This window comes from Saimiri boliviensis, chromosome 13 (assembly GCF_048565385.1).
Source record: "Saimiri boliviensis isolate mSaiBol1 chromosome 13, mSaiBol1.pri, whole genome shotgun sequence".
Lineage (NCBI taxonomy): Eukaryota > Metazoa > Chordata > Mammalia > Primates > Cebidae > Saimiri > Saimiri boliviensis.
The window spans coordinates 471030-494397 of NC_133461.1; the positions used below are offsets into that span (position 1 = coordinate 471030).

General features: G+C 53.3%; 1 protein-coding gene and 1 long non-coding RNA gene across 4 annotated transcripts in view; one reads left to right on the forward strand and one right to left on the reverse strand.

The window, feature by feature from the left end:
* Positions 1–5943: 5943 nt before the first annotated feature.
* On the reverse strand, positions 5944–11341 carry LOC141580757 (uncharacterized). The gene is made up of 3 exons (XR_012513056.1): positions 8233–11341; positions 6845–6926; positions 5944–6732 (listed from the first exon to the last, which is right to left on the reverse strand). It is a non-coding gene; the product is annotated as an uncharacterized LOC141580757 (long non-coding RNA).
* Positions 11342–12293: 952 nt separating this feature from the next.
* The window catches only part of SLC66A2 (solute carrier family 66 member 2), a 38948-nt gene continuing 27873 nt past the window's right edge, over positions 12294–23368 (forward strand). For 2 of the 3 annotated variants that reach the window (XM_003925977.4, XM_003925978.4), the window contains exons 1-3: positions 12303–12384; positions 12850–13144; positions 20223–20356. In XM_003925977.4, coding sequence (XP_003926026.1) covers positions 12942–13144; positions 20223–20356 — 337 coding nt within the window. In that variant the 5' untranslated portion in view covers positions 12303–12384; positions 12850–12941. Of the gene's footprint in view, positions 12385–12849; positions 13145–20222; positions 20357–23368 lie in introns of all 3 variants that reach the window. The other variant, XM_039463862.2, reaches the window with a different exon arrangement.

Here is a 23368-nt window from a genome sequence, read left to right on the forward strand (position 1 = left end):
CTAAAAATAGAACTAACATTCAAGCCAGGAATCCCATTACTGGGCATATACCCAGAGGAAAATAAATTCTTTTGCCGAACAGACACCTGCATTTGTGTGTTTATTAAGCACTAGTCACGATAGCAAAGACATGAAAACACTTCAGGTGTCCCATCAACAAGTGATTGATGTACACCATAGAATACCGTGAACCATAAAACAAGAACAAAATCATGTCCTTTGCAGCCATGTGAGTGCAGCTGAAGGCCATGATCTAAGCAATTTAATACAGGAACAGAAAACCAAATACCACATGTTCCTGCGTATAAGTGGGAGCTACATCTTGGGTACACATGGCTGTAATGATAGACACTGGGACTCCAAAAGGAGGGAGGGAGGGCTAAAAAGCTTGCTTGCTTTTTTTGAGACAAAGTCTTGTTCTGTCACCCAGGCTGGAGTGTGATGGTGCGATCTCAGCTCACTGCAACCTCTGCCTCCTGGGATTAAGCAATTCTCCTGTCTCAGCCTCCTGAGTAGCTGGGATTACAGGCACTCACCACCACACCTGGCTAAATTTTGTTGTTTTTTTTTTTTTTTTGAGATGGGGATTCACCATGTTGGCCAGGATGGTCTTGATCTCCTGACCTTGTGATCCACCTGCCTCAGCCTCCCAAAGTGCTGGCATTACAGGCGTGAGCCGCCACGCCCGGTGTCTTTTTTGTATTTTTAGTACAGATGGTTTCGCCATGGTGGCCAAGCCGGTCTCAAACTCAGGTGATCTGTCTGCCTTGGCCTCCCAAAGTGCTGAGATTACAGGCGTGAGCCACTGCACCTGGCCTAAAAAGCTTTCTTTTGGGTCCTATGCTCACTCCACATTTCAGCATCATACAACATACCCTTGTAACAAACCTGCACATGTACCCTAGGAATCTAAAATTTAGATTTGAATTTAAAATAATGGGGAAAGGACTTGAAAAGACAATTTCTACAAAGACGATATGAGAATGTCCAGTCAAGACCTGAAAAGATGCTTAATGTCACTAGTCACTAGGGAAATGCAGATCAAAACCACAAGCCACAGCTGGCAGTACTTGCTATGGTTTAAACGTGTCCCCCAAAGTAGTTGTGCTGGAAACTTCATCCCCAGTGCAGCAGTGTTCAAGGTGTGACCCTGAAGAGATGATTAGGTCATAAAGGCTCTCTCTCCTTTCTCTCCCTGTCTCTCTCTCTCTCATTGTCTACCTCTGTTTCAGTCTCTGTCTGTCTCTGTCTCTCTCATTGTCTCTGTCTCTCTCGCTGTCTCTGTATCTCTGTCTCTGTCTCTCTCGCTGTCTCTGCCTCTCTCTGTCTCTGTCTCTGTTTCTATCTCTGTCTGTCTCTGTATCTCTCTGTCTCTGTCTCTCTGACTGTCTCTGTCTCTCTCTGTCTCTGTATCTCTGTCTCTGTCTCTCTGTTTCTGTCTCTGTCTCTGTATCTCTCTCTCTGTCTCTGTCTGTCTCTGCCTCTCTCTGTCTCTGTCTCTGTTTTTCTCGCTGTCTCTGTCTGTGTCTGCATGTCTCTGCCTCTCTCTCACACGTGCACCCTCTCTCGCCCTTCTGCCTTCCCGTGGGATGACACAGCACAACCGCCCTCGCCGGAAGCCAGCCACTGCATCTCAGGCTCTCCAGCCTGTGGACGTGTAAAACACGCATCTCCGTTCTCTATACATGACCCGATCTTGGTTCTTCTGTCACAGCGGCACAAAATGAACTAAGACACGACTTCACACCTACTAGGATGGCTAGAGTCAACGACAGATAACAACAGGTGTTGACGGGGATGCGGAGAAATTAGAACCCTCATCCACTGCTCATACGAATGTAAAATGATGTCGCCACTATGGAAAAACAGTCCGGCAGTTCCCCAGAAACTTAAACATAGAATCACCACAGGATCCACCCATCTCACTTCTGAATACATACCCCAAGTGGAAAGCAGAGTCTTGAACAGATATTTGCACCCCCATGTTCAAAGCGGCATGCTCACAATCCCACAAAGACAGAAGCAACGGAAGTGTCCACTGACAGCCGGAGGGACAAGCAGAGCGTGGTGTACGTGTTACCGGAGGGTGCCGGCAGTTCCAGGCTCTTGCTGTCCTGAGCAAAGAATTGGACATGACACACACGAATAGCAAAGCAAGCAGCAAAAGTTTATTAAGCACAGTGTTACGCTCTCAAAGAGGGGCGAGTGGGCCGGCCTCTGCGAGTGAGACCAGCCAGTTTGGTGTATTTGGGGCTCTCTATGTTGTTTTTTTCTTATCTTCCCCAGGCTGCCTCATCTCTAGCCGGCGCCTGCCTTTTGACTGACAAGTGGGTTGCTTACTCTGGCGCTTGCATGCTGCCTCCATCCCTTAATTTTAAGTACATGCTTGATCTAAAGTCCATCTGCATGAGCTTTAATGAGCTGATGATCATGCGGGGTCATATGCAGGGTCCTTTTCCTCCCTAATGCGTAGCCCATCTCTGAGGGGCTGCCCGTGACAGGTTTGGTCCGGATGTAGCCAGCTGTGGAGGCTTCTTGCGTTTTTAATCTCACTTTTGTTTTGGCTGCTCAACTTCCGCTTTTTTTTTTTTTTTGAGACAGAGTCTCACTTTGTCACCAGACTGGAGTGCAGTGGGGCGATTCGGCTCACTGCAACCTCCGCCTCCCAGGTTCAAGCACGTCTCACCCAAAATCCTAGTAGCTCATGCCTGTCACCTCAGCACTTTGGGAGGCCGAGGCAGGTGGATCACCAGGTCAGGAGTTGGCCAATATGGTGAAACCCCTTCTTTACTAAAAACATAAAAATTAGCCAGGTGTGGTGTCACGTGCCTGTAGTCCAGCTATTCCGGAGGCTGAGGCAGGGGAATCACTTGAACCTGGGCGGTGGAGGTTGCAGTGAGCTAAGATTGTGCCACGGCACTCCAGCCTGGGCAACATAGTGAGACTCTGCCTAAAAAAAAAAAAAAAAAAAAAAAAAAAAAAATTATTTAAAGAGTCTTCCTTTCATATTTTGATGATGATTAATAAATATCAAGAATACAACTATATATTACCAAGTTTATTGTCTAACTTTCTCAATTTCTCTAAACTCTAATTCTGTTGATGGAATAATCTCAGTTCTCACTTTTGAAAATTACTAAACAATCTTGTCTATTCCTTACTCAAAAGCTGGAGACCAACCCTAACAAAAGGTGGCCAGGCCAGCGAGACTGCTCCCATCTGCAGCTGGAGGAACTGAAGCCAGAGGGCAGTGGCTGCTCAGCGATGGGGCCATGCCCTGCTCTGCTCTGACTCCACAATGCCAGTATGGACTGCAGGTCTTCAAAGCCGTCTTCTCTACCTTAGGAGTGCAGCGAGGAAACGACATGTGTTCTTGATTTCACAGCTGCTGGAGGAGTCAGCGGCCAGATCAACCTAGCAGTTGTTTCTTTTTGACCTGACAAAATTATTTTTAGAATAGCTCTGTTTTCCTGCTCATGTTTGGCTTAGGATAAATATAGAAATGGTGCCTTCCTCAACATATGCTGCCTGGGTGGTGCATGAGCTGACAAAAGAAAACTGCTGAGCACTAGCCCAGGATCAATAATGACCTTGGGAATCTAAATATTAAAGAATATTAACATGTACTCTGAAGTTATAAAATTAGGCAGTGTTTCCCTGGTGTGAGGGCAGACAATTGGGAAGAAAATCATCTGGGTAAGACTGAAATAGCTACTTAGGAGAGCAAAGATGCAGACCACAAGAGCAGAATGTAGATATGAAACAAAACTTTAAATTAGAAAACCAAAGTTTTATTCTGGATAGCTGAAAACATCAAGGTTCAACCAAGCGTGGGACGAAGCGTAAGTGCCCAAGGAGGTTCCCAGATGCCCCTGGGATCCAGTGTGACTTGCCTTGTTTCTGAGGTCTTAACTCTAAGATGCTGCTGATTTTAGGGTGCACTGTTATTACCAAGAAAGGAGAAATGCTGTGAAAAAGTTCAGTTTTTATTTTATATTCATTAAAAGAGCTCTTTTATAACGATTGAAGCTGACTGATGGATACATGGGTTTCATTGTGTTACTCTCTTTACTTTTGTGTTTGAAAATTCTTATTTAAAAATTACGTAAAAAGGAGTTCTTTCGGGTGTATATTTGGGTATACACATCTGACTATAGACTTTTGCTCCTTTCTTTTTTTGAGACGGGGTCTTGCTCTGTTGCCCAGGCTGGAGTGCAAGGACACAATCACGACTCACTGCAGCCTCAACCTCCTGGGCTCAGGTGATCCTCCCACCTCAGCCTCCTAAGTAGCTGGGACTACAGGTGCATGCCACTGTATCCCACTAATTTTTGTATTTTTAGTAGAGATGGATGGGGTCTTGTTACGTTGCCCAGGCTAGTCTTGAACTCCTGGGCTCAACTGATCCACCCACCTGAGCTTCCCGAAGTCTTGGGATTACAGGCATAAGCCTACACACCCGGCCTGCTCCATTTTATTTATTCTAAAATAGTTGCAATATTTTCATAAATTTAATTTTCATTGTTAATGCAATATTAACCAACTATTTTCTAATTCCATTGATTATTTACTACGCAATTCTCGTCCTGTTTGGGTAAGTGGTCTTTCCAGGCAGGCGTGATCCTGAGTAATGAGGACCTACTGTATTGTGCAGCTTTTGTGGGTGTGAATTTTAAAACAGTGGCTCTCAAATCTGGCTACACAGCAGAACTTCTAGGGAAGGCTTAGCAGGCTGCCCTGACATGCACAAGCCCCTTTATCAGTGCTCTGTGGGTGGGCCTGGGCACTTGGGCACTGTGGTTTTAAAGCCCCTCCTGCCAGGGGTTTCAGTGTGTGATCAAGTGGCTTAGGCTGTGGACTGTAGCTTTAGACCTCCTGGTAGGGAGAGCAGCACACTTTAGGTATTTTACACCAGAAAAGTCCCAGCTCCTCCCACTGTCCCCTGTGACATTGCTATCATTCACTTTTCCACAAGCTGTAATCACCCAACACACTGTTACTTTATGGCTTTAAACAGTTGGTGTTAATTCCCTGCATCTATTCTGCCTGTGATGCTTTTCCTTGCTGAGGTAGATCTAAGCTGCTGACCTGCATCAGCGTCCTCGGCTGTAACCCTTCTCACAGGGCAGGCCTACTGGCAATACGTTCCCTCGGTTTTGGTTTTTCTGAGAAAGTCTTTATTTTTCCTGCAACTTAAGGATACTTTTACTGATCTAGAATTCTATATGGGAAGATTTTTGTTTAATTGCAACATTTTAAAGATTTCACTCCACCCCTTTCTTGCCTGCATGTTTTCTAACAAGAAGTCCACTGTAATTTTTACTCATATTCCTCATTAACTTAAAACAATATTAACTTACAACAATACATTTGGAAAAGGAAACGATTTCTTAAATAACTTGCAAAGTGGACATCCCAGAAGACCAGATACAAGCCCTTCAGAGGAGCAGAGGACAGGGCAGGGTTCGAGATTATGCCGACTGGGTTGGCTAAACACACATATTTAACAGGTTGCAGGAGTAGCTATCAGTAATCATGAAGGGGGTCCTGCTGTATGTGTCATATGACCCATGTTCACTTTGGGGTGGAAATGTAACATTTAAATGTGTTACAGTTAGACCCTACACATCAAAAGGTCTTTCTAAGACCCGAAGGCACTTGGCACCAGCCTCTGTACCAGCCAGGACCAACCGTGGTCAGTGGTCTCTTCCCAGGAGAGTTACTGAAATCAGCCTCTTGTCGGGTCAGAGGTGTAGCTGTAGCTGGTGGGATGGGCGTTCAGTCAGACAGCATCTGTGCGCTGCCATTGTTTCACTGTTGCCCATCTCAAGGCCAGTGCTTATTTAGCTGCTCAAAAAAAAAGCAACACTTTCTGGTCCTTAGAACACAGTTCATGCTTTAAGTGTAGGGTGTGTGACTTAACCCTTGCTTGGCAGTGTGCTAGAGACAGAGTGCTTGTTCCCAGGTGCTGCAAGGAAAAATCAGCATTCAGACAAAAAGTTTTCTCAGCAAGACAATTTTATTTTCTGCAGAAAGGGTACTACAAACCAACAGTCTGGCCACAAGAGTACAATGAACAAAAAAAGGCAGGCATATTTATTCCCTGTGCATTGGGTTCTTACTGCTGTGTCCGATCTCCATTGGTAGCAGCCAGACCTCACAATCTAAAATGAACCCAATTGGCTAACAACTTAAAACTTTTCTAAATAGGTAAAGGCAATGGAGAACAAAGGAAAAGAGGAAGTCCAAATAAGGAAGGGGCATAGGCTGCGAGCTGGGACATACCTGTGAGCACGTCCAGCACAGATGTCTTGGTTAAAGTACAAGGACATAGAACGCACTATGTGCCTGTAAGCATGTCTAACAGCAACATAGGATGAACCTTAACAGAGCATTAGTAGCAAGAAGGCTTTGAAGAAAGTCTTTTTTTTTTTTTTTTTGAGACGGAGTTTCGCTCTTGTTGCCCAGGCTGGAGTGCAATGGCGCGATCTCGGCTCACCGCAACCTCCGCCTCCTGGGTTCAGGCAATTCTCTTGCCTCAGCCTCCTGAGTAGCTGGGATTACAGGCACGCGCCACCATGCCCAGCTAATTTTTTGTATCCTTAGTAGAGACAGGGTTTCACCATGTTGACCAGGATGGTCTCGATTTCTTGAGCTCGTGATCCACCCGCCTCGGCCTCCCAAAGTGCTGGGATTACAGGCTTGAGCCACCGCGCCCGGCTTGAAGAAAGTCTTTAAAACAAACGATTATTTCTAACATTTATTATTATTGTCCTTTAACAAGAAGGTAAACTTTGAAAAGGAACTTTTAACTTTCTATAGCATGGCCTTAAGTTTTACTTACGATTTGGTATCTTACTGCCACAACGAGTTTGTTTCATCAGTCTTACGATGTCTATTTTCACGTTTATGCTGGCCAGTCGTGTCTGAAGCACAAGAGGGAGGGGGTATAATGAGGCATGTCTGACCATTCATACTTCCATGGCTGGGAACTAAGGTGTTTTTTTCCTCTGGTTTTCTTTTCTTTTTTTTTTTTTTTGAAACGGAGTCTTGTAGCCGGGTGCGGTGGCTCAAGCTTGTAATCCCAGCACTTTGGGAGGCTGAGGCGGGTGGATCATGAGGTCAAGAGATCGAGACCATCCTGGTCAACATGGTGAAACCCCGTCTCTACTAAAAATACAAAACATTAGCTGGGCATGGTGGCGCGTGCCTGTAATCCCAGCTACTCAGGAGGCTGAGGCAGGAGAATTGCCTGAACCCAGGAGGCGGAGGTTGCGGTGAGCCGAGATCGCGCCATTGCACTCCAGCCTGGGTAACAAGAGTGAAACTCCGTCTCAAAAAAAAAGAAATGGAGTCTTGCTCTGTCACCCAGGCTGGAGTGCAGTGGCATGACCTCAGCTCACTGCAACCTCTACCTCCTGGGTTCAAGTGATTCTCCTGCTTCAGCTTTCTGAGTAGCTGGGATTAAAGGTGCATGCCACCACGCCCCATGCCCAGCTAATGTTTTTGGATTTTTAGTAGAGACGGTGTTTCACCTTGTTGGTCAGGCTGGTCTCCAACTCCTGAACTCGTGATCCCCCCACCTCGGCCTCCCAAAGTGGTGGGACTATAGGCGTAAGCCACTGCACTTTTTTTTTCTTTTTTTTTTTTTTTTGAGACAGCGTCTCACTCTGTTACCCAGGCTGGAGTGCAATAAAGCGACCTCGGCTCACTGCAACCTCTGCCTCTCAGGTTCATGGCAGAGCACGAGGTCAGGAGTTTCAGACCAGCCTGGCCAACACGGTGAAACGCTGTCTCTACTAAAAATACAAAAAATTAGCTGGGTGTGGTGGCGTGTGCCTGAAATCCCAGCTACTTTGGAGACTGAGGCGCAAGAATCACTTGAACCCAGGAGGCAAATATTGCCGTGAGCCGAGATTGTGCCATTGGACTCCAGCCTGGGCTACAGAGTGAGACTCCTTCCCCCACTCCCTACAAAAAAGAAAACAGATCTCATGTGAACTCAGAGTGAGAGCTTACTCATCACTAATGGGATGTTGGGAATGACCCAAGCCATTCATGAGGGATCCACCCCAATGATCCAAACACCCCCCACCAAGACCCACCTCCAAAACTGGGGATCACAATTAAACACGAGATTTGCTGGGGACACCCACTCAAGCTCTATCGGTTGACTTTTTTCCATTCCCTTTTCTCCTTGCATTTCAGTTTGAGAAGTTTCTGTTGACTTACCTTCATATTAAGTGATTCTTTCCTTTGTTCTGTCTAGTCAATGAATGAGCATTCTTTATTTCTATGAGTGTGTTTTTGACTTCTTGCATGTTGTTTTTACTATTATTGTTTCTGTCTCTCTGCTGACATTACCTATCTGGTCTTGCATGTTGTCTAATTTTTCCATTAAAGCCAGTTTATCCAGGAGTTTCTGCTTTGGGTGAGCAGCTCTCAGGTGCTGTGTCTACCTGGATTTGTCGGTCTCTTCAGAGCAGGGTGCCAGCTTGTCTGGCAGCCTCAGTTTTCTGATGGGCCCATGAAAGGCTGCTGGCTTGCTGTGTGCTCTGCGTTTCCCTGCTGTAAGGATGGGGGTGGTGACTGCCAAGCACGTCACATGACACCAGAAGTTCTCTGTTGTGAACTTTAGGAGCCAGGTTCCTAAAGTGAGGTTCCAATCCACCTTCTGCACAGGTTTCCTTAAGAAATGGGGTGTGTGGCCAGGGGCAGTGGCTCATGCCTGTAATCCCAGCACCTTAGGAGACTGGGGCAGGTGGATCATGAGGTCAGGAGTTCAAGATCAGGCTGGCCAATATGCTGAAACCCTGTCTCTACTAAAAAATACAAAAATTAGCTGGGTGGTTTTCGTGCATGCATGTGGTCTCAGCAACTCAGGAGGCTGAGGAAGAAGAATCACTTGAACCCAGGAGGCGGAGGCTGCAGTGAGTGAAGATGGTGCCACTGCACTCCAGCCTGGGTGACAGAGCGAGACTCTGTCTCAAAAACAAAAAAGAAAGAAACGGGGTGTGCAACTGGGCGCGGTAGCTCACACCTGTAATCCCAGCACTTTGGGAGGCCTAGGTGGGAGGATTGTCTGATACCAGGAGTTCAAAGACCAACCTGGCCAACATGGTGAGATCTCGTCTATAAAACAGTGGCTCCAGTCTTCTCCCAGCTCTCAGAACAAGGTCGCTTTGTTTGCTTTTCATTTTATGAGCATCATGTGTTAGGCACCTTCTTAAGTGGTTCCCAGAGGTATTCATGCTCCTACATGACATCCTCTTCTGCTTGGGTTCAACCCAGTGACCTGTTTCTCATGAGCAGAGCCTGGAAAGCACGAGGCACAGCTCTGCTTCCTCTGTCACAACTCTGATCTCTTCAGTCACTCATTTGGCTCCTGTATTGGCTTCTGGTGGCTCCTGTAACAAATGACCACAAGCTGGGTGGCTTACAATAGCAGACTTGTATTCCCTCACAGTTCCAGAGGCCAGAAGGCCACCATCACTTTTCCTGGGCTGATCAAGGTGTTGGCAGGGCCAGGCTTCCTCGAATGGCTCTGGGGACAATCTGCTCCTTGTTTCTTGTCAGCTCTGGTGGCTCCAGTGTTACTTGGCTTGTGACTGCTTCACTTCCACTTTCAAGGCCCCATCTTCATTTCTGCTCCATATTCCCATGGCCCTCTCTTCTGTGAGCCACCAAATTTCCTTCTACCTTCCTCTTACAAAGATACATGTGGCAGTTCACAGTGGCTCGTGCCTGTCATTCCAGCAGTTTGAGAGGCCAAGGTGGATCATTTGAGGCCAGAATTTCAAGACCAGCCTGGCCAACAGAGACTCTGTCTCCGTTGTATTGTATTTATTTATTTTCGAGACAAGGTCTCACTTTGTCACCTACGCTAGAGTGCAGTGGTACAATCCTGGCTCACTGCAGTCTCGACCTCCTGGGCTCAAGCGATCCTTCCACCTCCGAAGTAGCTGGGACTACGGGGGTGCACCACCAAACCCAGATAATTTTTCTTTTTTTTTCTTTTCTTTTTTTTTTTTTTGAGACGGAGTTTCGCCCTTGTTACCCAGGCTGGAGTGCAATGGCGCCATCTCGGCTCACTGCAACCTCTGCCTCCTGGGCTCAGGCAATTCTCCTGCCTCAGCCTCCTGAGTAGCTGGGATTACAGGCACCTGCCACCATGCCCAGCTAATTTTTTGCACTTTTAGTAGAGACGGGGTTTCACCATGTTGACCAGGATGGTCTCGATCTCTCGACCTCGTGATCCACCCGCCACCCGCCTCGGCCTCCCAAAGTGCTGGGATTACAGGCTTGAGCCACCGCGCCCGGCGCAATTTTTCTATCTTTTGTAGAGACAGGTCTCCGCATGTTGCCCAGGCTGGTCTCGAACTCCTGGGCTCAAGAGATTTGCCTGCCTGGGGCTCCCAAAGTGTCGGGATTATGGGCGTGGGCCACAGTGTGTGGGGCCCACCCGTATAATCCAGGAGAGTATCTCTATCTCAAAATCCTTGATAACATCTGCAAAAGAAATATGGTTTTCCCATACGAGGTAAAGGTTGCAGGGATTAGGGCTTATGTCCTTTTAAGGGCCATTTTCCAGATGTGCACGGCTTGGTGGGCCTCTCTTGGTTGCAGGTGACAAATGAAGCACCTAAGATGAGCTGTGATGGGCTGATGTAGACTGGGCGGGCGGGATCCGGACCCCGGGCAGGTGGTGATGGAAAAGGTACAAACTGAGTCTGCAGTCCTCAGCTCACCTCCCCGGGTTCCTCTTAGGGGTGAGGCCTGCGGGGCGAGGTCGGAGCGTGCCTGATGCGCCTGCTCCTGGAGGCCCCGTGCAGAGGGGCGGCTCTAGGCCCCAGGCTGCGGCCCCATCTTGCCCGGTGCCTCCATACCCTCAGGATTTAGGACAGCCGAGGCCAGCATCTGGGACCCCCGTGCTCCAGCGAGGGTCGGCAAGGAAGCCCGGAGCTTCCTTCCTTCAACCTCTAGGGCAGAGAGGGCGCGAGACCCCAAGGGCCCCAGGGCTGCGGAGGGCGCGGCGGGGCAGGGGCAGCGGCTTTTTCTCCCCCAGGCTTCCGGCTGCGCCTTTCGCTCCACTCTTCGTTCCTGGCGCCCCGCAGCGCTGGCTGAGAAGAAATCCCAACGCCAGCCTGGGGTGCACGGCGGGGGTGCCCTGTTTCCTCGACTGTCGGGGACTTGCTCCTAGTTAGGCGGTGACTGTCCTTATGATCCCCACAAACCCAGCCGTGCAGAGGGCAGGGGGCAGAGGGCCGGGCCCGGGGCAAGAGGCAGCGGCTGACGCAGAAGAGCCCTCCGCACACAGCCCTCGCCCGCGCGCCCCCGCCCCTCACCCCTGCCCCCTCCGCCCCTCACAGCGCGTCCCCCGCCCCTCACCCGCGCGGGCCAAGAGGGTCCTGGGCGAGGGCATCTGCCTGCGGGCAGGTGCGGGCTCGGAGTCGGCTCGGTCTGGAGCCCCCGGGGCGAGGCGGGCAGCAGGGCCGGGGTTCCACGCACGCCTGGCCCCGGAGTCTGTCTGGAGGCTCAGGAGCTGCCGTGTCTGCAGACGGGCGCCGGACGGTTCAGCCCAGATCACCGCACGGGGTGGGGAGAGGCCGCCCGCGTCTCCGCCGTGAGGGCCACAGACACCGCCGCGCTGAGGACAGCGGCTCCGTCCCCCGAGGCCGCGGCCGCCACCGGGCGCTGCAGACTCCGAGCCGGGAAGGAGCCGGACGAGACTCGTCCTCTGGCGCCCCGCGTTCGGGACGCGCGTGAGGGGCGCGCCGGGACCCCGCGACCCCGCCCTCAGGACCGCGCCCTCCGCTCAGTTGGCCGCGCGCGGGGTCCGCTGGGGACGGGTTCACGCGGGCGCCAGGGTGAGGGACCGCCCCGCCCGGACGCGATTTCCCGACCCGGAGGGAGGAGCCGCGCGGCCCCGCCGCCCCACCAGCCCCGGCTCCGCGCCCCGCCCGCCCCTCCCGCCCTCCCTGCCCCCCCTGCCCCTCCCGCCCTCCCTGCCCCCCCTGCCCCTCCCGCCCTCCCTGCCCCTCCTGCCCCTCCCGCCCCTCCTGCCCGCGCGCTCTAGGACCCGGCCCCCCCGCCCCTCCCCATCCCTCCCCACCCCTCCTGCCCCCCCTGCCCCTCATACCCCCCTTACCCCCCCGCCCCTCCTGCCCCCCTGCCCCTCATACCCCCCTTACCCCCCCGCCCCTCCTGCCCCTCCTGCCCCTCCGGTCCCTCCTGCCCGCGCGCTCTAGGACCCGGCCCCGCCCCACCAGCCCCAGCGTGGGCGGAGCCCGGCATTGTGACGTCACGGGGCGGGGCTTCCCGGAGCCGGAGCGGATGACGCCGGGACGCGCGCTTGGGTAAGCGGCGCCGGGGCACGGGGCGCAGGTGAGGAGCGCGGGGGCGGCGCGGGATCCTCGCCGGGCGGCCTAGGGCGGCCGAGGACGCAGGGCAGGGGACACCCCACACCCAACGTGATCCTGTGGGCTTCCGGGCCCGGCACCCCTTCCCGCGAGCCGTGCGCCCCCGTCCTGGGCCCTGCGCCCCCTCCCCTGACCCCATCCCGGGCCGCGCGTGCGCCCCCGTCGGGTGAGCACACCCGGGCCGTGACCCTAGGGGCTGCGCCCGTCCGCGCCCCCGGCCCTCCGGTCCCTCCCCAGCCCCGCCGGCCGCGTCTCAGGGGTTCCCAGACACCCCCAGGTCTCAGGCGGGGGCCGCCCCTCGCGCACCCCGCGTCCCTGTCGCCCCGGCTCTGCCCGGGGTCCTGCGGCCGTGCGGGTCGGGTCCGGTAGGGTTCGTGCGTGCCTGCCCAGCCTCCCTGGCGGGACTCGAGCCGCTCTCTGCTCCCCGCAGGCCCTGAGGCCGCAGGAGCGCGGCGATGAGCAGGCGACTGGCGGCCCGCGGGGCTCGGAGCCCGTGACAGCCTCCGCCGGGTGGGCGCCGCGATGGAGGCCGAGGGCCTGGACTGGCTCCTGGTGCCGCTGCACCAGCTGGTGTCCTGGGGCGCGGCCGCGGCCATGGTCTTCGGAGGGGTGGTGCCCTACATCCCGCAGTACCGGGACATCCGCAGGACGCAGAACGCTGATGGCTTCTCCACCTACGTGTGCCTGGTGCTGCTAGTGGCCAACATTTTGCGGATACTATTCTGGTAAGTTGGGAGCTTGCTTTCCTGGACTGAGCTCGGAGAAGAGGGTTTCTCCTTTGTAGCTTCTGTTTGAGACCGGGGAGCGGCAGGGTCCGTACATCTCGGCTGGGCCAGCGCCCGGCTCTGCCGTGGACCGGGTCTGTGGCTGCAGGAGAGTCATTTCTTAGGGTGAGATTATTTTTCCTGAAAAACGGTGGGGTTGGAGCACAGAATCTCATATACTATCTCCAGATCCGCCTCCTTGCATAATGTCCTGCACGGGTACTTAGCAGGCACCTCTCTGCTGGGCACTGGCCTGGGCCTGCCTGTGGGGAGGAGCTGTTCCTACCCACCCTTCTCATGTTGTGTAGTTTTTCATTTTTTGGAGGACGGGTCTTGCTTTGTGGCCCAGGCTGAAGTGCAGTGGTGCGATGACAGCTCACTGCAGACTCCACGTTCCCGGGCTCAGGTGATCCTCCCACCTCAGCCTCCTGAGTAGCTGGGACCACAGGCGCACCATCATACCCGGCTAATTGTTTTTTGTATTTTTTGTAGAGACGGTGTGTGTGTGGGGTGAGGGGGGAGTGTCTCACTGTGTTGCTCAGGCTGGTCTTGAACTCCTGGCCTCAAGCAGTCCTCCCCACTGGGCCTCTGAAAGTGGTGGGATTACAGACTGAGCCATGGTGCCCAGCCTGCCTTATTTGAATAGGAAGTCATGCTCCATGAAGACTTTGTCTGGTTCCTCTGAGGCCAACTTCCTCTTTGTATTTGCATTTGTCGAAGGAAATGCAAGTTAATTTTAACAGTTGTTGAAGCTGGACATATTTGGGAGAGTGAGTTTTCAGAGGAATTGAAGAGGTCTCACAGCTGCATTCTAAGGCCAAAAACATCTGGAATTTTTCTTTCTTCTGGGTGATCCCAGCTCCTCTGTCCGTGCAGATTGGAAGGTGTCTGCTGCTCTTCCCATGAAGAGGGCCTGATGGAGGGGTGGAGAGGAAGACTCCAGGCAGCTGGTGTCAAGAGCTCTGCCTCTGACTCTGGTTACAGAGTAATCACTTACCTGCTGCTTTGCCTTATTGAGGTGTGATTTGCATTCCATGAAATGCACCCCTTTCGTATCCATTTGATGAGTTCTGATGCTGGACTGTTCCCTGCGTTCATGAGCTGGGGTGCTGCCTGCTCTGTGGCCTTTGCCCCAGCCCTAGCTGTGGGGAGCCATTGGTCCGCATGTCCCTGGGTGCCAGTTTTGCCCATGTCTGCGATTTTTAGGTGAGCGAGGGGTTGGCTGCCTCTTTCCCAGAGCTGTCTCTGAGGCCGGGAGGTTTTTGAGTCTCAGTTGTGTCTGCAGGTTTGTCTCCAGGCCAGGCTGCATCCAAGGGAGGCTCAGAGGTGCTCATTTTGGAGACTCCTTCCTTCTTTCCCTTCGCCTGCTGTGGACACGGGGTGGTGGTGCTGTAGTGGCCTCAGTGAGCGTAAGGTTGACTGGAAGCAGCTTTCTTTTTTTTTTTTTTTTTTTTTTTTGAGATGGAGTTTCGCTCTCGTCACCCAGGCTGGAGTGCAATGGCGCGATCTCGGCTCACTGCAACCTCCGCCTCCTGGGCTCAAGCAATTCTCCTGCCTCAGCCTCCTGAGTAGCTGGGATTACAGGCACGAGCCACCATGCCCAGCTAGTTTTTTGTATTTTTAGTAGAGACGGGGTTTCACCATGTTGACCAGGATGGTCTCGATCTCTCGACCTCGTGATCCACCCGCCTCGGCCTCCCAAAGTGCTGGGATTACAGGCTTGAGCCACCTCGCCCGGCTGGAAGCAGCTTTCTAATCCTCTAAAGCTGTCGTTTACTTGAGTGCACGTTGTGGGGGTTGGGGAGACGCTGGTTGCAGGATGCCTACTACAGCCCCAGCCCAGGTCTGTATTTTTCAAAGGAACACTGCATTTATCTTTAGGGTTATAGAGTACATTTTCTCCAAAATAATGGAGGCAAATTGCCTGAGATCAGATTACCATATGGGAAAAAAGTTGCACTTAGAAGTCCCCCCACCTCCCAGTAGGCTCGTAGTTCAAAGTTGCTAAAAGAAAATAGGTTGGGCACAGTGGCTCGCTCCTGTAATTCCAGCACTTTTGGAGGCTGGGGTGGACGGATCGCTTGAGGCCAGGAGTTCAAGACCAGCCAACACAACGTAACAAGACCCATCTCTACAAAAAATGGAAACATTAGCCTAGGTGTGGTAGCATTACCTGTATTCCTAGCTACTTGGGAGGATGTGACAGGAGGATCACTTTAGCCCGGGAATTCGAGGCTGCAGTGAGCTGTACTCCAGTTTGACCAACAGAAAATTGCTCTGTCTCAAAAAAAAAAAAAAAAAAAAAGAAAAGAAAGAAAGAAAATAATGTGTCTAATGTCCATCTACGAATCTGGTTTGGAGAAGTCAGAAATTAACCGTTTCCTGGTACTATCTTTCACTGCCTCATGGCCTAACTGGCACGCGACATAGGGGTTTGAAGCTGGGAACGGGAGTTCTTGCTTTACAGGCCTTTGAGAGACGCTTGAGCTCTTTCTTTGTGGAGCACAGGGCAGCCTTCCAGGGAATTCTGAACTTTGTCCATGGGTCTCTTCATAGAATCAACATCTCGGGCTGTCCTGGTCACGGATGGCTTCTGTGACCACTGAGTGCACACACAGGGCCCCGGCGTGTTCCAGAAGATAGTGGGATGAAAGGGGGGAGGGTAGAGGGCGCCGGTCCCTGCTGGGCATCCCTGCAGCCTGAGGATGGGCTGTCCCTGCGCTCCTCACAGGGAAGCCCAGCTCCCTACCTACACATCCCTGTGCCCACCCAATCCCCAGGTCCTGCTGTGCAGAGGGGATGATGATCTCTTCTGTTTCTCTTTGGGGAGCCTCTTGCGACCCGGATTCCTGGCTTCCCCTCTTGAGGCTTTGTAGGTTAACAGCCTCTTTGATTTCAGGGTTTGTAGGGCAGCGTTTGTGCTTTAGCAGAAGTGACACATGGGACACATCACACATGACCCCAGCTTCATGCATATGCACGCACACTTGGTGTTTGGGCTGGGGGTGGTGGGGGTGGGAGAGCAGAGGTGGGGCTGGGGCAGGGTCTGGGTGGGAAGGGGCCTGGGGAGAGCAGAGGTGGGGCAGGTTCTGGTTGGAAGAGGTGGGGGTCTGCCAACACAGTGGTGGTGTTAGAATCTTCATGCTTTCAAAGCTGCTGGGGCATGGTCCTCAGAGCTCCAGGCCCTCTGAGCAGCTCCCCGTTGGGGACTTGGGGTACATGGCATATGGGCTCTGCAGTCCTGCAGGGGCTGCTTTAGCAGTACAAACCCAGGGATTCTGAAACATAGGTAACTCATGTTTTTGTTTCTTACAATCCTTACTACCATTTTGCAAAGCTAGCAATCAGCAGATCACACTATGAAATGCCATTGTGCAGGATTTAGGAGGTTGGTGCCAGAAGCTAGAAGGGCTAAATGATGCCTCCTAGCTGGTGTTTAATGGCTGTATGTGGAGGAAAAGGGAGAGCCAGGCCGGGAGCAGGAAACACTGGGCTGCAGGTGCCTGAGAGCCTCGAGCAGGAAACACTGGGCTGCAGGTGCCTGAGAGCCTCGCTCCATCCCACCGGAGCCCAGACTGGAACACCCTTAGTTGAGGGAATGAAACATTGTATCGGAGAAGTCATAACATTTTGTTACTAAGAGTGATAGCTTTAGTGGTGCCTAAGAATAGATACAGAGCTTTTCTGCTTGAGTTTTTCTGTGAGATTTTGGAGCATGGAGAAGTTTTTCTGTGGCTTGGTCAGCTATGGGGCACTCTCTGCACTGTCCCTCCCTGTGGGTGGGCACCTGGGCATGGTCACCTGCAGAGCCCACCTTAGACAGGTGTCTGGGTGCTTCCTGAGGAGCAGGCTCCTGTGCCGCACAGGTGGGCCTGGCACCTGCCCTGAGAAGAGGCATGGGGGTCAGGCTCTCAGGCAGGAGAGGAAAGGCACTCTCCTGAGCTCATGGCCAGCACAGACTGTTACCACTAAAGGAAGAAAAAGTTGAGAAGTAAACACGACATCTATCTATTTTAATCGACTTTTTAAATTGCTAAGAGAGCTGGATTTGTTTTCATTTTGCTCCTCGTGCATCTTTTGTGGAACATTGCTTTTTGAAATTTTGTGTTTTTCTTTGTCGTCACCCTAAAATTAGTTCACTGTTCGCCTCCGTGCGGCCTCTTACTTTAAGTGGCCTCCTTCCTTACTGTGCATATCGAGTTCCTCTAGATTTGATTTTTGATGTGCGGATTATGGGGAAGTTCAAACCTTGATTCCCCCGCCTTCCCCAGAGTCTGGCCATTCATTGCTTCTGTTGAACATTTAAAAAATGCAGGTGGCCTTTCTCACAGAGTGGCCAAAATGGCTCACACACAGCCTCACTGCTGGAGGTGAATGTGGTGTGACGAGGCTTGGTGCTTCCCAGGGGACTAGCCCGTTTTAGATGCCTGCCCAGCGTCAGCTCCTCAGCCTCAAGTTGCTGTGGGTGAGTTGACCTGTGCCCAGGCCACTTGGTAGCCAGTGGAAAATGGGTTCTGGAAGTGACGTGAGATGGGCTGTGTCCTCTAGCCTTGGGGGTAGTGATCTGTGCTTTATCATGCAGAGGCCAAGGAGGCCTGGAGGGGCCGGTGTGGGGGCTGGAGCCAGCCTGCGGGCAGAGTGCCCATGTCCCCTGCCCTCACACAGCGTCCCTGCACCCCCGGCCTGCGCTTTAGGCCCAGAAAACCCTGTTCAAGCTCCTCTTTCCTGCCAGCCGCCCTCTATACAGGCCTGCCATTCTCCCTCCCTCCCTCTGCCTCTTAGTTTTGCCTTGTGCGTTTCTTGGAGGCTTCCTAGAGAGGCCTCCAGTGAGGCAAGGGGACTGCAGCGGCCCCTGATGACCTGGGTGGTGTTCCTGGAGGTGCCCCTTGTCTGCCTGCCTGTCTGGCCCCCTGTTGTCCTGGGCCTCGCCTGCTGTTTTCTCTGTCCTCCCGTCTGCTCCCTGAGTCTCCGTGACCTCAAGCGGCTGGTCCGTCTGCTCGGGAGCTCCTAGGAGGGAAGGGCCTTGGTCTCTGGAGCCAACATAGAGGGAATCAGCGTGGCCACCTTCTGAGAACTGTATCCTGGCTCCCTGTCCCTCCAGGAGAATGTCTGTGGCTTTTTCCTGGTTGCTGCAAGAGCCTCCCCTGCAAGTGGCAGCTTCTCACCTGTTGGGCTGTCTCACCTGGGCTGGGGCTTCCTGTCCAGGGCAAATCCCTGGTTAAACGTGCAGGCTGGCGGGCTTCTTGTGTGTGGGTGCAGATGCTGCTGTCCGGGGAGCCTTCAGCGCTGCCTCTGAGAAGCCAGCTGGGAGTTCACTCTGACAGTGAACTACACGCGCAAACCTGGACTGGTCACATTATAGGGTCTTGCGGCATCTGAGGCTCAGTCCTACATTTATGGGACATTTTTTCCTCATCACGTAGAACCTTCCAAAGACGTGCTCTTCTGAGGACGGGAGATCAGGCTGCATCCAGTTTTGTCGTTTACGGGTTGCTGGTGATGCGGATCACTGCTGAGCTTTATGAATTTTTTTTTACGTTTCTTGAGCGATTTTGGTGTAGCTCCTTCTCAAGCTAGTCACCTTGGGTGGAGTGGTGCCTCCTGAGGCTGACTCTGATGGCTTCTGGGTCAGGGAGGCTGTTTCCACAGGGGGCTCCCCCTGCTACTGCTCTGTGTTGATAAGGGGGTGGCTGTGGGGGCTGCGGGGTTCCCTCTGCTTCTGCTTTGTGTTGGTAAGGGGCACTGATAACGGGGTGCATTCCTGCCGGCTGCATTTTAGGAACTGTAAGAAGCAGCTCTTAGCAGCCCTCACCCCTAAGGGGGCCTCTCTGGGAAGTTGATGGACTGGGGTTGCAGGTGTTGGCCCACGGGTGCCCGCTGCGTGAGAGCTGGAGAGAGGTGGGGGCAGTGGTGGTTGTTGCCGGCTGTTCGGTTTTTCAGGAGAAGTTGGGAAGTTAGGCCGTTTTGTAGGATCTTCTGACTTTGACATGTTGGTGACCAATTCAAGTTTTGAAAATTCCCTTCAGGACAAACAAACTGCAGGCTGAGATTCCCGCCCTGGAACAGTCAGGGGAGGGTCAAGGCTGGGGCTTTCGATGAGTGGGTGCCGCAGCCCAGCCTTGGAGATGGTGGTTCTGCAGGTCCGTGTCCCAGCTCTTTGGTGACTCTGGGGAGACGGGAGACCCCAGGGCCTTCCAGTCACTGGCCTGTGGTTCTGCGCTGCAGGGGCTCATGGCTGACCTGATGAGATGCCCAACCCTGGTCAAAAGTCATCAAGAAGGCCTGGGAGTGGGCAGCCAGGGTAGCTCGGGGCCAGGGAGGGTGAGAGGCTGTGGGCAGGGAGGCCTGGGGGTGGGGTGGGCCTTAGGTTGGGTGGCAGCGCAGAAGCTTGGCTGCCTTCTTCTCTTCTGTGGGAGTGTGTGTGCGTGTGGAAATTTCGCGTCTGGACCCCTTGCTGCTCTGCACGCTGACCTCGCCTTCCCCTGGCAGGAAGCAGGGCTGCTCTGGGCTAGAAATGGCTGCTTGCCTGGTGGCGGCCTGGAGGCTGCAGGGAGGGTCTAGGGCACCTGGGCTGAGCTGTGGGAGGGGACTGAGGACCACCAGACCCTGATGTCAGCACCTGGGCACTGATTCTGGGGAGGGCCGAATGTGCTGAGGGGTCCTGGGACACGCTGTGTAGGGGCCTTATGGCCCCTCCCTGGACCCCCACCCCACCTGGAGTCTGGGAGATGGGCAGCAGTGCCTGGACACTGTGGTGTTCGCCACCCCTTGGACTCCTTCCCCTGGATGCTGCTTGGGGCCTGGGAGAGGCGGCGTGGGTGGGCCTCCCTGCTGACCCGGGTCTCCCCCTGCAGGTTCGGGACTGGGAGAGGCGGCGTGGGTGGGCCTCCCTGCTGACCCGGGTCTCCCCCTGCAGGTTCGGGACTGGGAGAGGTGGCGTGGGTGGGCCTCCCTTCTGACCCGGCTCTCCCGCTGCAGGTTCGGGACTGGGAGAGGTGGCCTGCGTGGGCCTCCCTGCTGACCCGGGTCTCTCCCTCAGGTTTGGAAGGCGCTTTGAGTCTCCGCTGCTGTGGCAGAGCGCCATCATGATCCTGACCATGCTGCTGATGCTGAAGCTGTGCACGGAGGTCCGAGTGGCCAATGAGCTCAACGCCAGGCGCCGCGGCTTTGCAGGTTGGTGGCTGGTGCTTCCAAATAGAGTCCCAGGGAGTCAGGGTGAAAAGTGACTCAGCCGCTCTACTCTGTTCTGATCCAGGCAGCTTTCCTGTCACCAAGTGGTGCTGTTATCTACAACTGAAAGCGTTTTCAGTATGTTAATGACTTTAATTAAACAACTTATAACTTGAAATGATTCAAGATAATGGTTTCTTCAGTGGAATTTGGGCGTGGCCTTAACTCCTGCTCACAGCTCCTCTTGGCTGTGAGCTCCGTCCCTGGTGGCTTGTGTCCGAACAGGAAGTGATCCTCTGTGCCTGGCTCTGTCAAGTCAGATGGCGCCAGGGAAGGTGTTTCATCTCTGTGTGCATGGCCTGTGCACAAAATACGCCCTCTCGGTTTTGCTGTGACTCATGGGCTGTGTTAGCCCAGGTCTTCCTCAGAGACCTTGTTTTTTTTTTTTTTTTGAGACGGAGTTTCGCTCTTGTTACCCAGGCTGGAGTGCAATGGCGCGATCTCGGCTCACCGCAACCTCCGCCTCCTGGGTTCAAGCAATTCTCCTGCCTCAGCCTCCTGAGTAGCTGGGATTACAGGCACGCGCCACCATGCCCAGCTAAGTTTTTGTATTTTTAATAGAGACGGGTTTCACCATGTTGACCAGGATGGTCTCGATCTCTTGACCTCGTGATCCACCCGCCTCGGCCTCCCAAAGTGCTGGGATTACAGGCTTGAGCCACCGTGCCCAGCCAGAGACCTTGTTAAACAGACCCAGAGTCACCCTGCGGGGTCAAGCAACCCCTTTATCCAGAGCACATGGGCAGGGTCCACACACTGCTGTGTTGCCGGCTGTGCAGGACCAATTACATGCTTAGCACGTGCTCGGCACACACCACTCCTTCACCTTTGGCAGCTCAGAAAATAGAAAATACTTCTTCCAGTTTTTGCCTTTTGCACAGTTTGCTTCCATCTGACCTCTGTTTGAACGTGCAGGCTGCTGGGCTTCTTGTGTGCAGGAGGGCTAAATCCTTCCTTTTGTATTTCTTCTAATTACTAAATCTAAGACAGCGCGCTCACTTTGGCTTTGTCTGAGAGAGACTGTTGCTTGGAGAAGCATGTTTTCCCCAGAGTTTGTTTAGCTTGGGGCTGCTGTGGATTTGAGATCTTCCCTGGGAGCGTGTCCCTGTGTTTCTATTCCTTATGATACGTCTTCCTATCAGAGAGGATCCCCGCCTCTCCCACCTCTCCCTTTTTCTCTTCTGTTTTTAGAGCGAGGTGAATTTGTGCTGCTTCCAGCCTCTGTGGAAAGCAGACCAGCCTCCAGCCCCGATGCACGGCCTGGGCCGGTCAGTGTCATTGTGGCCACAGAGATTTGCTGCGGTGCTCTGTTCTTTTTCCCCTTTGACGTCCTTCTTCTCTCCTCTGCGTCTTTGCTCCGTTCCCTACTGTGGTGATTTGGGTTTGAAATTACACCAGAGATAGTGTGACGATACCACGGATCTTGCCTAGAAAGCAGGCTTTTTAGAACTGGCCAGGATTCCCTGCGTACTGAGGAGCCGTGGTTTTACGTTTCTGCTTAGGTGACTGTCATGCTTCCCACGAGGCTTTGCCCGTTCTCTGGCCTGTGTTCCTTGTGGCATGTTCCCTGCCCCTTTGAACCTCAGCATTTAACTTGGAACGGGAATGTTCTCACTGTGGGAGGAACGGAGGGCTGAGAGAACGGTTTGTGCCTAAGATGCCCTGGGTGTTTCTGCTGTCCTCAGGCTCCAGCCACGAGGCCAGGCCTTGTGACTTTGTTGATGGTGCCTGATGCGTGTTCCCAGGGATGGCAGGTTGTGAGTGTTTAGGCAGTGTGGCCGGCTTGGAGTTTAATGTGTGTGTGCGTTGTCGGAACATGGGGCTCCCTCTAGAAGCGGCATCGTAAGCTCCCCGCCCCCGTTCATTTTACCAGCAGGTGCAGGTGCCGGTGCAGGCTCATCTCATAGGAGTGTTGGGTAAGAAGGGAATGGGACAGTGGGTGCCTGGTGTTCTGTGTCACTTCTTCCAAATGAAAATGAGTACTTCTTTTCTGGTTCCCTGGGATGAGGTAACATTGTGAGTCCCAGTTTCCAGAGTTAGGTCTGGAATCCAAATTTTAAACGAGTGCCCCTCTGTGGATGGGCAGATAATGGCCCCCAGAGACGTCCACACCCTGATCCCGGGAACCCGTGATGTGTCACTGTATATGGCCGAGAGACTCTTGAGGGGCTGGTCCTGGATTAGCCGGTGGCCAAACCTAATCCCGGGGGTCCTCAGACATGAATGAGGGGTGCAGAGGAGGCGGTCGGGGGCTGGAGCTGAGGGCCAGCTCTCTGCCATGGGTGGGCCGTTGCTTTATGGGCAGCAGAGCCCAGGACCATGGGGAGCTGAGTTCTGCCCTTAAAATGAGCAGGAGACACAGCCTTGGTTTTAGTCCAGGAGACCATTCAGTTTCTGGCCTCCAGAGTTAAGATAATCAGCCTGAGTTGTGGCCGCCACCATGTTTGTGGTACCTTGTTGTGGAGGCGACAGGAAGCTGGTGCACCCTTTCCTCGAGGCCTGGAACATTTGGGAAGCAGGCCAGGGCCGCTGAGAGGCATGAGGGCCAGGCTCCTGGGGTCAGCCTGGGTGTCTTGCACCGGCCCTCACCCCAGGGAGATTGAGAACCAAGCCACACGACTCCTGGGCCCCAAATGATCGCAGGTGGAAAATCCACTCCTTGACTCCGTACTGGATGTAACTGTGGGTTTAAGGAGTCTCGAGGTTCACGTCTGCAGCACACTGCATATTGGAGTCCGATCTGAGCTTACGTATGTCCATGTCCACTTGTTGGGCAGGCCCAGGCCTTCTCCTACAGAGCACCTTGATGAAAGGTGTGGCTCACATCCTCTCCTCTGCCAGGAGCGGGGAGAGCCGGCCATGAACATAACTGAAATTCAGACTGAAGGCTCTGGCTTCTGGCCACCGGATCTGTAGTTCCTGCGGCCAGCCTAGTGCCGGGCTAGGCAGCCAGCC